Here is a 17,974-nt window from a genome sequence, read left to right on the forward strand (position 1 = left end):
TCCTCCTTTTAAAACCTATCTACATGGGATTTTATCTATATCCATGTTAAATATGGATTCTCAGGCAGAAAAGCACAGTGATTAGGGTTAAGTAACTTGCTCAGGGTTGTACAGCTAGGAAGTGTTTGAGGTCAAATTTGAATCCAGGACCTCCCATCTCTGTGGGCCAGTTCCCAATCTACTGAGCCCCCTACCTGCCCCCCTCTATGTATTTAACTGAGTGATCTCTTTAGCTGCCATGTATTCAATAATCATTTCTATGCTGATGATTCCACTTATCCAGCCCTATCTTCTCTCCTCATTTCCAGACTCATTTACTACTGTCTACTGGACACCTCAAACTGTATATCATACACACACACACACACACACACACACACACATTTTATATATATATATATATAAATCATCATGTCTAAAACTTAACTACCTCCCCCACCAAACCCTATTCTCTTGCTGAGAAGTGTCTGACACTTATTACTGTGAGGAATACCACCATCTTCCTAGTCAACCAGCCTCAAAACCTTGGCATCATCCTTGGCTCTTCATTCTCTCTCCTATCCCTCCATCATCCCTCTCCTCACCACCACCATATACAATCTCTAGCCAAATCCTGTCAATTTTACCTTCATAACATCTCTGGAATATGTTCTCCCTTCTCCTTTAACATTGCCACCACCTGGTGCAAGTCCTCAACACTTCCTGCCTAACCTCCTACAGTAGCCTTTTGGTTGGTCTCCTTGGCTCAAGTCTCTCTCCACTCCAGTCCATCTTCCACTCAGCTGGCTAATTGATTTTCCTAAAATGCAGGTCTGTCCATATTACTCCTCTATTTAATAAGTTACAATAATTCTATATTATTTCAAGGATCAAATATAAAATCTTGTGGAGCTCTTCATCATCTGACCCTCTCCTGCCTTTCTAGACTTTCTCATTCCTTATTCCCTCTCATGGACACTATAATCCAATGAGGCCTTCCGCATTGTTCCTCAAAAAGGATATTCCATCACTGGACTATGCATTTTCCCTGGCTGTCCCCACAATGCCTTTCCAGTACAGTGATCCCTCACCTATTGCGGGAGTTATGTTCCAGAACCCTCATAGGTGAAAAATCTGTGAAGTAGTGGCATTGTATTTATTTTATTATGTATATATGCTTTAAGGCTTTATAAACCCTTCCCCCTCTCCTATAAACATTTTCCACAGGCTTATTAACATACAGTCAGAGCCAATTACCACCAAGGATACAGGACACAGCATTGTGGTTGGTCACCTTTCTTTCCATCAGCCGTGATAAGTGTAACTCCATGATATAGAATTATATATATATATATATATATATATATATATTTCTAGATATATATATGTATGTATGTATGTATGTATGTATATTTAAAAATCCATGATGAAGCCCTGATAAGTGCACTATCGCGAGGGATGACTATACTCTCCCTCTTCCTGAATTCTCTGTCTTTTCTTCAAGCCCAAGTTAAAATTCCATCTATAAGAAGCTTCCCCTCACTTATGAGAAAGAACGCTATCCACATTCAGAGGAAGAACTATAGGAGTAGAAACACAGAAGAAAAACAACTGCACATGGGTCAATGGGATATGATTGGGAATGTAGACTCTAAATGATCATCCTAGTGTAAATATCAATAATATGGAAATGGATTCTGATTAAGGACACATGTAAAACCCAGTGGAATTGCACATCGGCTATGGGAGAGGGGTGGGAGGAGGGGAGGGAAAGAACATGAATCATGGAACCATGAAAATTTATTCTTAATTAATCAAATAAATTTTTTTTTATAAAAAGAAGCCTCCCCTAATCTGCCCAAACACTAATGACTTCCTTCTATTGATTATTTCCAATTGATAATATTTTCAAATTATCTCTTCCATTAGACTGTAAGCTGCTTGGGAGCAGGAACTGTCTTCTGCTGTCCTTGCATCCCCAAAACTTAGCACAGTTTCTGATATATAGTAGGCATTTAATAAATGCATATTGACTGACTGACTGACCTCCAAATCATATACAACCCTATGCCAAATTAATATGCACTTAGAGTGATAAGTTCCTGAGAAGAGAAATAAAGACTTAAGCAATTACTAGTACAAAGGACTGATAACTGAAAAAAGAAATCAGCCATTTGAATTGGAGAACATGCATATTTATCATTACTTATATCCAACCTTTTATTATTATTTATCTTTTTATGTGTATGGCTTGTCTTCTCAAGGAAAGTATTACTATTTAAAAAAAAACCCAAACCCTTACCTTCCATCTTATAATCAATACTGTGCATTGGTTCCAAGGCAGAAGATCATTAAGGGCTAGACAATGGGGGTTAAGTGACCTGTCCAGGATCACACAGCTAGGACATGTCTGAGGTCAAATTTGAATCCAGGACCTCCCATCTTTAAGCCTGGATCTCAATCCATTGAGCCACCCAGCTGCCCCATCATCAAAGAAATTATAAGTCTTTATGGGTAGGAATTTGCCCGTTCCTCTTTGTATTCCTGGAAGTTAACATAGTAGAGTGATTTTATTATTTAACAAATATTGAAAGATGGAGGTGAACCTTCACTGACCCATAGTTCTTAGTGGCACAGAGGTGACCACAGATGCCTAAAGGCTATGTTAATAGAGTTTACTATGACAGATCTTGCCAGACTGGGAAAGCTTTGAGTGTGTGTTGTATATCTGAAATGTAGCGAAGTGCACAAAGGTTTATTACCAGAGGGTTACCCACCAATGATGTTTATTTAGTTACTCTATTAATGTTTGTCTATAAAGATTTTCTGGGTGTTTGACATATTGAAGAACATAAAAACTTCTTTCCTCTTCATTCCCTTCCTTGCCTTTTCCAAAAATGCTCCTTTTAAAATGTAGATAATTCCTACAAGGGACAGAACCTTAATTCCCCAATATCTTGGTATGGATGAGTTTATCATATACTTGGGGTACATGAGAGAAACAGAATTTTCTAAGGAGCATTGAGGTTATGGGATGGGAGGAAAGTTTAAATTGGGTGAAGTAAATGGTGGCTGAAAAAGAAGCTAGGGAAATCAAAGGCAAAACTTAACTACCTGATATTTTAAATAATGATTTGATATTCTTATTAGTTTCATGAGCAGTTCTATGTTCATGAGCAAAATCCAATCAAATGGAAAGAATTTTGTGTTTGTTTCAATGTATTGTTCTTGGTAGTAGCCAGAAGAATTACTTCTAATACTAATTTCTCTCTCTCTCTTCTCTCTCTCTCTCTCTCTCTCTCTCTCTCTCTCTCTCTCTCTCTCTCTCTCTCTTTCTTTCTATCTTTCTTTCTATCTTTCTTTCTTTCTATCTTTCTTTCTTTCTTTCTTTCTTTCTTTCTTTCTTTCTTTCTTTCTATCTTTCTTTCTTTTTTTTGGCTTTCTCCAGTGTGATAATGCAAAAGGGTTAAAAGCCTTCTATGATGCAATAAAATATGGGCCTAATCACCTCATGGTATTTGGAGGAGTCTGCCCCTCGGTCACATCCATCATTGCTGAGTCTCTCAAAGGATGGAATCTGGTACAGGTAAGAAAGGTATAAATACAGCATTTGTTACTGGATGAATGAACATTCTTTTTAAATATTTCAAGAAAATGATAAATATATTTTGAAAAGTAAGCTTGGTTGATTTGACTTTTTTTTTAACTCAGTGGCATACTCTGATTTAACAATGACCCAGATTTTCTCCCACAGATTAAACATGCCTTTGTGTTAAGTTGTGGACTCAGAGAGTCACGAGAGCTCTCTCAGACCCCTAGGGTACCAGTGTTGCTGTTGTTTGTGAATTTGGTTCATAAAATGTGGTTGTTATCTACTGGCTGGCAGGCCAGAGTTATATCTTTTATTACTTTTGTCATTGGCAAAGCTCTGGGAGATACAATCACCTCAACCTTAGAAGTCAAACAGGAACAAGAAGACCAGAAGGAAGAACTTTTAGAAGCAAATATTGTTCTAGAGAAGGGAGAAGGGAGAGAGAAAAGAGGAACATAGAGAGCTACAGGGGAAAAAATGGGCAGAACTGAAGCAAAGTTGTAAGTAGGAATTCTGGAACCTGGGGCAATCATGGGGTAGGGGTGGAGAGGGAGACAAGTCAGGCAAAAGAAGACCCTACCTAGAGTATGGCAAAGCATCAGGCTCCTACCTTCAATGTAGAAGCCTTCATCTTGATTGCTGTCATTTTCATGGCTTTTATGCAAACCACTTTTGGGGTGAAGTTATAAAATGGAAGGTGAAGCCTAAGCCTCAAGAGAAGATGGCAAGTACAGGGCCAGGGACCTGGAAGAAAGAGCATCAATGGGGATCAACCCTTGATCCCCAAAGTAAGGTGAAAGCATGAACAAAAACAGCATTAAGCCATGGATCTCTCAGAGGTCATGTTATAGGAAACCAGCAGAGAAATATCCAAGAAGGAAAACCTGCCCTTATTACTTAACACCATAGAGAGCAAAGCCCCCCAATTGCCTTACACTAGCTCTAGCTCCAATCTAACAGCAAGTGAAATGATGATGGCACACTAATCACAAAAAGAAGATTCTAGAATGCATATGTAAATATAGAGTCCTCAAAAGTGGCATCCTGCAGAAGAGCTCGTGCCATAAATCAGAAAGAGTAGATAGAGAGAAAAAAATACGTGGAGGGAAGGTAGAAGAGGAGTCTGTCTATACAGGGAAATGTCAAAAATGGTCATCTGACCCTGGGCTGAAGAAAAGAAGAGAAAGCCAAAGGTAGGATTTTGTTAAATACACAGGGGGTGGAAAGAGGGGAAAAAAGTTAAAGAAAGGGAAAGAAGCATCAGTCAGAAATGGATAAAAAGCCAGGAGAGTCCATGAGGTCAATGGATAGATTTCATAGGGAGAGGGCTCCGTGAATTTGGATGGCAAAAAAAAAATACACTCTTGTTTTCATTAACCTCTGATTGGAATTTAAGGTTTCTTTCAATTATTTAGGAAGATTATTTTGAGAAGGGGCTCTTAGATATCACCAGACTACTAAAGACATTAGTAGTAATTAGTAGTAAAGACACCATGACATTAACAAGGTTAAGAACTCTGAGTGGAGATGATGCCTTTGGTAAGTGATTCATTTTTCTAATCAATAAATTATAGAATCTCCAAAGTGTAAGATGTCTCAAAGGTTACCTAGCCCAACATGTATCTGTCTCTCTTTGGCAACATCCTTGACAGGATGCCATCCATCTTCCATTTGAGGACCTCTAGTCATGATAAACCCAATCTCTTCTGAGGCAACAACCTATTCCACCTTGGACAACTGCATATTTTTAGGAATCCATTGTTTTTATTTTGCCTGACTCTGTTTCTTGTACTTTCTACTGTTATTCCTTCTCTTGTTCCCGTGGAAACCCCCAAAATAAATTTAATTCCTTTAATTTATGACAGCCTTTGAAGTATTTAGCTATATCACCCACTCCCTAATTCTTCTTCATGAACCTCCCAGTTCCTTCAACTGAGGCATAGTTTCTAGGATCCTTATTTGCACAAAGAGAAAACTAAATTCAAATCCAGGTTCAGATACTTCCTAGCTGTGTGACCTGGGCAAGTCACTTTAGTTCTTTTCTTTTTTCTTTAAAAAAATGTTTAAACCCCTTCCTTCCACCTTAGAACAAATACTGTGTAATGGTTCCAAGGCAGAGGAGCAGTAAGGGGAAGGAAATGGGGGTTAAGTGACTTGTCCAGGGTCACACAGCTGGGAAGTGTCTGAGACTAATTTGAACCCAGCACCACCTATCTCTTTAGACCAACTTTCAATCCATTGAGCCACCTAGCTGCCACAACTTTAATTCTTTCTTCCTTGATTTCTACATCTATAAAACAGACATAATGATAACACTACCTCCCAGGGTTGTTGTAACAATCAAATGAGATACCATTTGTAAAAGCATACTCTGTAAGAGTATTCTCTTTTACAGAGTCTACAATCAGCCCAATCAAGATTCTCAGTCTATTCCACACTCACTGCTTTCTAGACATGCCCCCTCTATCCTATGCTTTGAGGTTTAAAGATGCCTTTGTTGCTTAATTATCAAAGCCATTTGGTACTGGCTCTTATTACTAGTAATGAAGCATTTTTCATTTGGTTGGTGGCATTTCTTCTTTGGAGAATTGACTGTTCAGATCATTTGACCACAGTGAAGAATAGCTCTAGTCTTTATGTAGTTTAATCATTCTTTATACCCTAAATATCAAACCTTTATCAGAGAAGGTTGATACAAAGTTGTTTTCCCAGAAAACCTTTTCCCTTCTAATTTGAATTTCATTGATTTTGTTTATGCACAGCTCTATCCATTTGAGGTCATTAAAATTATCCATTTTCTCTCCTGTGATCCTCTCCTTCACTTATTTGGTTAAGAATTCTTTCCCTAGTATAAAAAATAAATGACATGTTCTTCCCTCCTCCTGTAATTCATTTATGACATGACTCTTTCTATCTACATCATGTATCCATTTGGAGCTTATTGTGGTATATAGCATAAAATGTTGGTTTCAATCTAATTTGTGAAACTTTTCCAGTTTTTCCAGAAGATTTTTGAATAATAAAATCTTACTGCAGTAGTTAGAGGATTTGGATTTAATGAATACTCAGATAGGTAATGCTATGGATAAATTGTTAGACCCAGAAAGAGGAAAACTCATCTTTTTTAGTTCAGATCTTGCCTCAGACATTTTTACTGGTTGTGTGACCCTGGGTAGGTCACATAACTCTGTCTCAATTTCCTTATCTATAAGATGAGCTGGAAAAAGAAATGGCAAATTATTCCATAATCTCTGCCAAGAAAACCACAAATGAGGTAACAGTCCATCAGTCACAACTAAAATGATTGTAAAACAAACAAAAATATAGCATTTATTTACTTCTAAATCACAGAATCATCTTAGAGGTCATCCAGCCCATTCTAACTTTACAATTGAAGAAGCTGAATAACCCAAGGTCATCCAGATAGTACATGGCAGAGAAAAGATTTGAACTCAGTTATCTGACTAAAAATTCATAATTCTTTCCACTGTCCTATATTGCTTCTTGTGTACCTTATCAGTTTCACTGGCTAACTAACTTACCAATTTTTAACTAGTACCAAATATTTTTCATAAGTACTGCTTAATAGAATAATTTGAAATAGGCCCCCTTTTCTCACTTTTTTCCCATTCTTTTCCTTGATATAATTCATCTTTTGTAAAAATAGAAGAATTTTTATTATTTTTTCTAGTTCTATAAAATTTGGGGGGGTTTGTCTGGTTTTTGGTTTTCTTTGTGTGATATGACACTAAATTTGTAAATTAGTTTATGTAGTATTAGCACTGTTGTTATACTGGAATGGCCAAATCATAAACAATTAATTTTTCTCCAATTGTTTTAGTCTGTCTATGTTTCCATAGGCAGCTAGCTGGCAGGTACAATGGATAGAGTGTAGTACTTGGAGTCAGGAACTCTCATCTGCCTGAGTTTAAATCTGGCCTCAGATACATGCTAGCTGTGTCCCAAATGAGCTGGAAAAGGAAAATAGCAAACCGCTCCAGTATGTTTGCCAAGAAAACCCCAAATAGGGTCACAAAAAGTCAGACACCACTGAAGACCACTGAACTATAACATTTCTATATTCAAAAAGGTCTTATAACTGTATTCGTAAAATTCCTTTTTTCTTAAATCCTTACCTTAGTGTCAGTTCTAAGACAGGAGAGTAGCAAAGGCTAGTCAACAGGAGTTAAGCGACTTGCCCAGGGTCACAAATCTAGGGTCACTAAGGCCATATTTGAACCCAGGTCCTCCCAATTCCAGACCTGGTGTTCCCTAGCTATCATTCTGTGGAAGTCTTGAAGGGTAAACACCAGAGACATTTTAGACATTTTAGTTGTTATTTTGAAGGGAAGATTTTTTTCTATCTCTTTCTTCTTGGCTTTACTATTAATATACAGAAAAGCTAGTGATTTTAAAACTTTATTTTATATTCTTCTATTTTCTGAAGTTATTAAAGATTCCAATTTTTAGTTGAGTTTTTAGGGTTTTTTTTAAGTAAATCATCATAATTTCTGCAAAGAGCATACTTTGGTTTTCTCATCTTATACTATTATTACTACAGATAGATTTTTCTGGAATTATGTCAAATAATAGTGGTTTCAATGGATGTCCTTGCTGTCTCTGTGTTCTTTTTGGGAAAGCTCTTGGTTGAATGATGCTATTTACCCTATAGGTAAATGATCTATTTCCTTCTATGCTTTTTGATGTTTTTAATAAAAGTCTGTTTTTAAAAGTTTTTTTCAGCACATATTAATATAATCATGTCATTGTCATTGTTATTATTAATAAGATCAGTTATATTTACAGTTTTTTTCTAGTACCAAACCAGTTCCCTATTACTCATAGAAATACAAGGTCATAATAACAATATAATATTTTTCACATGTTTCCATGGCTTCTTTGCTGTAAATAAATATTTTATTTAATATTTCCCTTAAAATTCATTAAGGATATTATTTATAGTTTTCTTTCTCTGTTTTGTCTCTTTCCATTTAATGTATCAAGACCACAGTCATCTCTTAGAATTTGGCTGGATTCATTCTTTTTTCATTTTTATAAAATATTTTATGTAATACTGGAATTGAATTGTTCTTTGGATATTTGATCAAATTCACTTAAAAGTCTATGTAGTGCTGGGGTTTTGTTTTGTTTTTCCCTTCAGGAATTCATTTATTGCTTATTTGATTTTTTCCTGAAATTGGATTATTTATATTTTTGGTTTTTTATTCTATAATTCTAGCTATTTTATAGTTTTGAAAATATTACATCATTTCATTTTAGTAGTAAGTTTTGAACAACTAGGTGGCACAGTGGATGAAACTCTTGACCTAAGGTTAGGAAGTTGTTGCCTAGTTTTTTCAGTCATGTCCAACTCTTCATGATTCCATTTGGGGTTTTCTTGGCAAAGACACTGGAGTATTCTTCCATTTCCTTCTCTAGCTCATTTTATAGATGAGGAAATTGAGGCAAATGAGGTGAAGTGACTTACCCAGGGACACACAGCTAGGGAGTGTCAGATTTGAAATCGGGCATATGAATCTTCCTGACTCCAAGCCTATCCACTTTGCCACCTAGCTACCCAAGGACTTAGGAAGACCTGTGTCCAAATTCAGCCTCAAACACTTCTCAGCTGTAGGACCTTGAACTAGTCACATAATTTCTGTTTGCCTATTTCCTGAACTATAAAATGAGGACAGTAATAGCCTCTACATCTCACAATTGTTGTGAAGATCAAATGAGATAATAATTGTAAAGAGCTTAGACTAGAGAGCCAGACCTAGAGATAGGAGGCCCTAAGTTCAAAACTGGCCTCAGATACTTCAAAACTTATACAGCCCCAGGCAAGACACATAACCTTAATTGCCTAGCTCTTGGCATTCTTCTGCCTTGGAAAAGGCATGCAATGTTGATTCTAAAACACAAGGTAAAAGAATGTTTTTAAACCAAAAAAGAGCTTAGCAGTGCCAGCACATAGTATGTAGTCTGTAAATGTTAGCTATTACTATTATGTGATTGGGAAAATAGCTTATAATAATTTCCTTTACTCTTTATTCTTTGTGAATTTTCCTTTATAAAATTTTTCGATTGTCGATTTGGTTTTCCTGTCTTTCTAGATGAAATTAGGTAGTGATATATTTTAATTTTTAAAGCTAATTTTATTTATCAGTTCATTGGATTTTTTCTTTCATCCTTTTACATTTCTTCTTTGATTCTCAGAATTTCTATTTTTTGTTTTCATTTACTTTTTCCTCATTTTAGTTGAATGAATAATTCATTGATCTGTTATTTTTTATTGAAAGTGTTTAAAGATATCAATTCTTCCCTAATAACCGCTTTAGCCCAAGAGTTTTAGTATATTGTTTTCATTTATTTGTTAAATCAGCCCTTGCTTTTATGATTTATTCTTTGACTCATCCTTTATTTAAGCTTTAAATCTTCAAATGCCTTTGATTGATTAAAATTTTTATTGCACTGTTATTGTGAAAGGATGAGTTTAATATTTCTGCTTTTTTTATGTAGAAACTTCCTTTCACCAATGTAGATCAGTCATCTGTCTGTAACTTAAAGAATTGTCTGTGTTTTAAAATGTTGCCCGGGGCCCTGAAAGATTAAATGACCTGTCTTTGGTCACAGGAGGGCAGCTGGTGAAGAAGTGCATAGAACACTGGGCTTGGAATCAGGGAGGCTTCTTTTTGAGTTCAAATCCAACCTCCAATACTTACTAGCTGTGTGACCCTGGGCAAGTCACTTAACTCTGTTTGCCTCAGTTTCCTTATCTCTAAATTGATTTTGAGAAGGAAATGGCAAACCACTCCAGTATCTATGCAAAAAAAAAAAAGCATTGAAAGGGGGTCAGAAAGAGTTGGACATTACTAAACAATAACAATAAGGTAACACAGCACCCAAAATAATGCTTGGAATTTCATAGAAAATTAATGCTCCCTGAATTTCCAGTTTTTGAGGATCAAAGAATAGAGTGTGTTCAACTAGAGCTGGTGTACCACCAAGATAGTGAGACCTATGCAAAGGTGTTTGTAATAGAGGCACCTAGGACAGTGACTCCACTATGTTAGTGATACCTTCCCAAAGCTGCTAAGAACAGTCTGTGTGCAGCCAAAAATGTGGCCAATCCTTGGTCATCTTCTCTATGAGAACAAAAGGGATACTTGTGACAGAAAAGTCCTAGCCAGGCTTTGTCACCTCTCCTAACCCCAACACCCTAAAATACAAAACAAGTTCACTTTTAGGTCCTCTTTAATTATTTGGTGGCACTATGAGAGGCACTGGAGATACAAAGACAAAATCACAACAGTTTCTATCCTCAAGGAGCATAGGCTTTCCCTTTTTTTGCCCACCTTTTCTCCCCTACATCTATACTTATGAGTGTTCCTCCCTATATGTGAAATCTTGAAATTGCCTGAGGCCTAAAGAAAAAGGAAGGAAGGAAGGAAGGAAGGAAGGAAGGAAGGAAGGAAGGAAGGAAGGAAGGAAGGAAGGAAGGAAGGAAGGAAGGAAGGAAGGAAGGAAGGAAGGAAGGAAGGAAGGAAGGAAGGAAGGAAGGAAGGAAGGAAGGAAGGAAGGAAGGAAGGAAGGAAGGAAGGAAGGAAGGAAGGAAGGAAGGATAGAAAAAAGAAAAGAAGGAAGGGAGGGAGGGAGGGAGGGGAGATTTCATTTGTACCAGTCAAGTCAGTGACCCAACTAGCATTTAATAAGCATCTACCTCATGCCAGCCCCTGCCTTTTTTATGATACACTGGCTTACATTTTGCCTATGCATAGTTATTATATGTAACTTAAGGAAAGCACAAAATTAAAGGTAATGAAAATTTCCTCTTGCCTTTTCTATTTTCTGGAAGGCAGATTCTCAGACTTCTCTTATTCTTATTGTCAAACCATGTAAATTCTTGTGGAGGACTACTATGGCAAACTGCATGTTAGCCATACTGGAAGCTTAATTAATTAGACTCTAGGGGATCCTGAGCAAATTTTAATTTATTTCTAGGCTGGCTTCCTGCCTTTCCTTTTGATAAGAGGCTAGCTTCTTCAGCTCACTTTTATCCCTAATTAACATATTTCTACCAAAGAAAAACCTAAAAAACTGAGAAACTTCCCTCAACTCATCCAGGTCCCTTCAACTATTCACAATAAAAGAGATTTGATGCCCAGAATTCTGAATATATATCCTCAAGATGAAATAAAGTTGCTCTTCTAGACCTATAAGAACCAGGTCCCAAGAAGAAAAAAAGGATTCTGTCAAAGTTCATATTAATACCTAGGTGAGTAACTGTTCTCCCACGCTGCCCAGCTTCTTACATCTCAACCACTAGACAGAGAAAACTTTTTTTCAAGGTCAAAAATGACCTCTTTGTAGGGAAATGCAATGACTTTTGCTCAGTGTTCATCCTTTTTTACCTCTCTCCAGTATAATCTTTTCCTGGACATTCTTTTTCTTTTTTTCAATTGCCTCTAGGATGGAATGCAAACTCCTTTATTTGGCATTCGAAACCTTTTTCAATCTGGCCCCAAGCATACATTTCCAGGTCCAGCCAAACTCGCTTTCTTTTTATTCCTAAAACATTTTAGTCCAGTTTTTCATTGACTATCCTTCATGCCAGTGCACTCCTTTCTCATTTCCACTTCTTAGAATCCATTACTTCCTTTAAGATTCAGCTCATTCATTGTCTTCTTCCTTCCTTCCTTCCTTCCTTCCTTCCTTCCTTCCTTCCTTCTTTCTCTTTCTTTCTTTCTTTCTTTCTTTCTTTCTTTCTTTCTTTCTTTCTTTCTTTCTTTCTTTCTTTCTTTCTTTCTTTCTTTCTTTCTTTCTTTCTTTCTTTCTTTCTTTCTTTCTTTCTTTCCTTCCTTCTTTCTTTCTTTCTTTTTCTAGAAAAAAATCCTTTACCTTTTGTCTTAGAATTAATATTAAGTATCCAGATCCAAGGCAGGAGAGCAGAAGAGCTAGGAAACTGGAGTGAAGTGCCTTGACTGGCATCACACAGGAAGTATCTGAAGTCACATTTTAACTCAGAACTTCCTATCTCCTTAGCCACTTAGCCACCTAGATGTCCCTGAGGTGCTGATTTCTGCATAAAATCTTTCTTGATCATTCTAGATAGTAGAACCCTTTGTCCTTCAAACTCTTTTGTCTATTTTTGGTGTATTTTATATATCCTTACATTTGTATATGTTGTCTTCCCCAGCCAAATGTAAGTTCCTCAAGGGCAAGGACTATTTTCTGTCTTTGTATCTCCAGCATTTAGCATAGTGCCAAACATATAGTAGAGACTTAATAAGTGCTTTTTGATGGATTGAGTCTCAGGATTTTGTGACACTTTGTTGTCTTGGTTCTCCTCCCACATGTCTGTCGAGGCCCAGTCTTTGCAGAATCATCAATCGTGCCTTGCCTTCAAAGTGTGGATTTATGCAAGGGTTCTATGCTGGACTTTCTTCTCTTCCCTTCTTCATTTTATTTCTTGATGGTTATATCAATTCCAATGGTTCAACTCCCATCTCTCTGCCTCCCATCATCATCTGCCTCCCAAATCTCTATGTCCAATTCTTTTGTCTTCTAAGTTGCATACCACATTCCCAACTGCCCGATTCCTAGATAGACTCAAATTGTCCCATTGACATTTCTCAATCACATCCCAAATAGAATTCATTTTCTTTCTCCCCCTAAAATCTACACATCATCCTAACTTCTCTTCTTTTGATAAGGATATTTTTCTAGTTACCCATTTGTGCAAATAAGAAATCTTCATTCTTGAAGTCCCCAGTCTATGGAGGTGACGAGTATGATTGATCCTATCTCCACAGCACTTCCCTTCTCTCTACTCCTAAAGTCACCATGATTAAGGTCTTCATCTCCTCATATCTATATTACAGCTTTTACCTCCCAAATGGTCTTTTGTATCCCAACTCTCTCCTCTAAAATTCATCTTCTACATAGTTGTCGAATTGCTCCTAAAGCTGACCATGTCACAATGATCAGAAAACTTCAGTAACTCATGATAACCTCTTCTAGGACAGGGCTTCTCAACTTCTTTTTTGTGGCATGGACCCATTTCATAGTCTAGCAAAACCTCTGGACCCCTTCCAAAACTGTTTTGCTACCTACATTCACAATTGAAGAAGATGCCAAATTTTAGCCATTTACTTGGTTCAGTCATGTCTGACTCTTCATGACTCTTCTTTGGGATTTTCCTGGCAGATATACTGGAGTAGTTTGTCATTTCCTTCTGCAGCTCATTTAGCAGATGAGGAAACTGAGGCAAACAGGGTCCAGTGACTTGCCCAGGGTCAAACAATTGCTACACCTGAATGTCTGAGGCCAGATTTGAACTCAGGAAGATGAGTCTTCCTGATGTCAGGCCTGGCACCCTATCCACTGTTGCCACCTAGTTGCTGTTAGATGTTAGAAAAAAAAGATATTTTTTTTCTATCCAAATTTGTGGATCCTCTGAAATATCTCCATGAATGGTAGATCCTAGATTGAAAACCTTTGCTCTAGGATAACGTACAAACTATTCTGTTTGGCATTTAAAGTAATTTACAATCTGGCACCAACCTACATTTCCAGGCTGATTATCCATTACTTGTTCTTGGCAATCCCTATTCCAGAAAAATTATCCTATACCCCTTGATACATTTCTTTGCCTTTATATATCCTGTAAAACATATCTAGAATGCTCTCACTCTTTACCTTCACCTCTAAGACCCTCTAGCTCTCTTCAGTCTTCATCCCAAGTGTCACAAACAGCAGGAGGTTTTCCCTCATTCCCTCAGTTATCCATATTCCTCTCAAATTATTCTGTGTGTGGTGGGGGGCTCTCTGTTTATATCCCCCAGTAAAATGAGGGAAGGGAATATTTAATTTTTTTGTCTTTAAATCTGCAGCACTCAAAAATAATGCCTGGAATACAGTAGGACTTAATGCCTACATAATTGAATTTCCAGTTTCTAAGGATCATGAGAAGAATGGCCAGGGATAGACCACTGGGCCTGAAGTCAGGAAGATCTGAATTCAAATCTGACCTCAGATACTAGCTTTGTGCCTCTGGGCAAATCACTTAAACCCAGTTTGCCTCAATTTCCTCATCTGTAAAATTATCAGGAGAAGGAAATAGCAAACCAGTCTCTGATCTTTTTGTCAAGAAAACCCCAGATGGGATCAGGGAGAGTCAGACATAACTGAAACAACTAAACACCACCAACCACATTAAGGTCATCCCATAAAGTATGCTCCGTTAGAGCTTGAGGTTCATCAAGAAAGGCAGATCTGTGCTAAGGCACTGGGTTTATAGGTCTCTAGGACTAGGACTCAATTAGGTCAGTGCTGCCTTCCCCATACTCCTAGGAATAGTCTGTGTGAAGCTAAAAGGATGGTCCCTACCCTTGTCTCCCCCCAGGTATCTTCTCTAGGAGAACAAGAACTATTCTGGTGACAGTAAAGCCTCAATCATGCCTTCTCACCTTACTAAGCCAAGCACCCTAAATTAGCTAAAGTGAACATTCTTTTAGGCTCCCCTTAATTATTTCAAAGATAATTAAGGGGGAAAATACCTTAGCCACTGGAGAGAAGAGTGAGGGAAAGGCTAGAAGATGAAGACTCAGTTTCACGTACTTTATAATATTGTCTGAAGCCAGACCTTCATTCCCATTCAACTGAAAACTTCTTGAGAGAAGGGACTATTTGTTTTTTGCATTTCTTTGTATCCCCAATACTTATCACAAATGCTGGAATACATTTTTGTTGTTCAGTTATTTTTCAGTCACATCCAACTTTTCATGGTCCCATGTGGGATTTTCTTGGCAAAGATTTCTTTGCCATTTCCTTCTCCAATTCATTTTTGCAGATATAGAACTGAGGCAAACAGGGTTAAGTAACTCATCCAAGGTCACAGAGCTAGGAACTGTCTGAGAGCAGATTTGAATTCATGAAAATGAGTCTTCCTGATTCTAAGTCTAATGCTTTACCCACTGAAGCACCTAGCTGCTCTAATACTAGTACACAGTAGATGCTTAATAAATCCTAGTCCACCAGCTGATATTTGAACAATGTACAAGTAAAATCAAGCTACTAGCAGAAGACACTGAAGTTTCAGGCAACTTCCCTAACATAGAGGACAGTGATAAGTATAGTTAAAGGAGACAGCAGAATGGTAACGAGAGTCTAGTCTCCTTGAGGGCAGGAATTATTTTGCTTTGTGTTTGAAAGAGCAGAATATCTATTTTCTTTTTTTAAATCCTTACCTTCTATCTAGAATTCTGTGTATTGGTTCTAAGAGAGAAGAGCAATAAGAGCTAGGCTATGGGTTAAGTAACTTGCCCAGAGTCACACAGCTGGGAAGTGTCTGAGACCAGATCTGAATCTAGGACCTCCTATCTCTATGCCTGGTTTTCAATCCACTGAGTCACCTGGCTGCCCCCCAGAATAGCTATTTTCAAAAGGTAGAGCAACATCAGTTACACTGGCAGTATAATTCTTAGAGTAAAAAAATATTAAGTCCAATAAAAATTCCTTTTCCAACCCAGGAACAATCAAATTTACCCAAACCAAGTACTTCTTGGCACTCTCATAGCCTTTACTAGTCTATTTAAGATGGCACAGTGCCATCAAGTAAAAGCCTCACTCATCTGAGGACCACAATGGCAGGTGATATGTGAGAGTATTTGACTTGGTGCCCAACACCTGCAACAGTGCCTGTGGCCAGAGTCAAATCTCCTGGCCCCATTCAATGGAACAAAGTCAAATCTGGCTCTTCATTATAGAGAATGCCTGGTGTAGAAACTTTTCCCACTGAAACAAATCAGGACTCTCTATATTGTGTAGTCTAAACGACTGATTTTTAGGCAAACAGTGTTAAGTGACTTGCCCAGGATCACACAACTAATAAGTATCTGAAGCAAGATTTGAACTCAGTCTTAATTCCAGCACTTTCATTCTCCCATCTAATGGCATCAGAATGACTTAAAAATGAAGTGAGAGCTTCAAAAACTAAGCAATAGAATCATTGATATTCAAAATCTCCAGTGTTGCCCAGAACTTAATGAGTTAAGCTGGAAAGAATCAATTTCATGGGGACAACAGAGGAAAGGAAGGAGGTTAGCCCTTCTTACAAGCATTTCAAAGCAGGAGACTCATGCTAAAAACCCTGGTTATCTACACCCACTTCTTCAGAGACTGAGAGAAGTTCCAAGAAAAAAGGAGGTCTTTACCCCCAACTCCTCTCTCTTTATATCTGTCCAGTAATAGTGATTTAAAGCAAAGAGCCAAACTATTCTCATAATATTGGGAATTTTTCCTTAAGTGGGGGCTCTGAGCTACTTTGTTTCTGCTACTAATTTTTCATCATGCCAAACTCCACAAAGCATAGGATGGAACCACATAGATTTCACTGTCATTATATTTACCCAGCCTAAAAAGAGCTAATTATTATAAGAGGATATGGGTAATTAAATGTCCAGAGACAAATGGGAGAAGACAGCAGTTATGAGTTAGTATCAGTCAGTAAACTACTTCCTACAGAGAACCCAGAGTCACTAGTATAAAAGAATCACAAGATAATAGACTGAGACCTGGAAGAGACATGAGAGGTCATATAATCCAGCTTTATCTTTTTAAAGATGAAGAAATTGTACCCAGGGGTATCAAATGCCTTATAAACCTCAGGTCAAATATGACAGAGGCAGTCAGGATTCCATCTAATGGGCTTTGACTTTGAGGTCTTTCTATTGGACCATGTTTGTCCGTCTGTTATATGTCATTGTTGATATGTGAGTGGTCTGCCCAAGATTAGGGGCAACATGTTTGAGTAGAAAGTTTGCAAGACTTGAGTTCAAGTCATAACTTTTCCACTGATTATCTTAGGTAAGTCATTTGACCTCTTACCTCAGCTCTTTCATCTGTAAAATGACCATGTTAGACTAATTGACCTCTAATATCCTTCTAGTTCTAAATCTATGATCTTATAACTTTTATTCTGCTTATATATAAATCATCTTGTGTAAAATGCTGCAGCTTACTTACACCCACCATGAGTCTTTCCGTTTCCTTTTGAGTTGTTTGCAATTTTAATTCTTTCAAGGTCATGGTGTTCCATGATTCATAGCCATAAAGCATCACCAGGAAATCCTTCCATACACTGAAAATATTTAATTCATTAACTCCTGCCTCCTAAGGCTCTGAGTAAGTTGTGAGAAAAAGACTGGGGTATTTCAACCTAAGCACTTAAATAAAAGCACTATATTTATACAGGATTACCTATTGCTCCTTTCCAGCCATTAACCAATTAAGTAACAAAGTGAGGTGATCTGATTAGGGAAGGGGAAGAGAGAATTTGTTAGAACTTGTTAGCTGATCCAGCATGGTCAAAGCCTGTTGAGTTAAAACACTAGAACCATCTCA

General features: G+C 37.4%; 1 protein-coding gene across 1 annotated transcript in view; it reads left to right on the top strand.

Annotated features, from left to right (window-relative positions):
* The window catches only part of GABBR2 (gamma-aminobutyric acid type B receptor subunit 2), a 737,774-nt gene that overhangs the window by 209,773 nt on the left and 510,027 nt on the right, over positions 1 to 17,974 (top strand). Inside the window, exon 2 of the mRNA XM_056806338.1 lies at positions 3,428 to 3,565. Within this exon, the coding sequence (XP_056662316.1) occupies positions 3,428 to 3,565 (138 nt within the window). The remainder of the gene's footprint in view (positions 1 to 3,427; positions 3,566 to 17,974) is intronic.

This window comes from Monodelphis domestica, chromosome 7 (genome assembly GCF_027887165.1).
Source record: "Monodelphis domestica isolate mMonDom1 chromosome 7, mMonDom1.pri, whole genome shotgun sequence".
NCBI classification, from domain to species: domain Eukaryota; kingdom Metazoa; phylum Chordata; class Mammalia; order Didelphimorphia; family Didelphidae; genus Monodelphis; species Monodelphis domestica.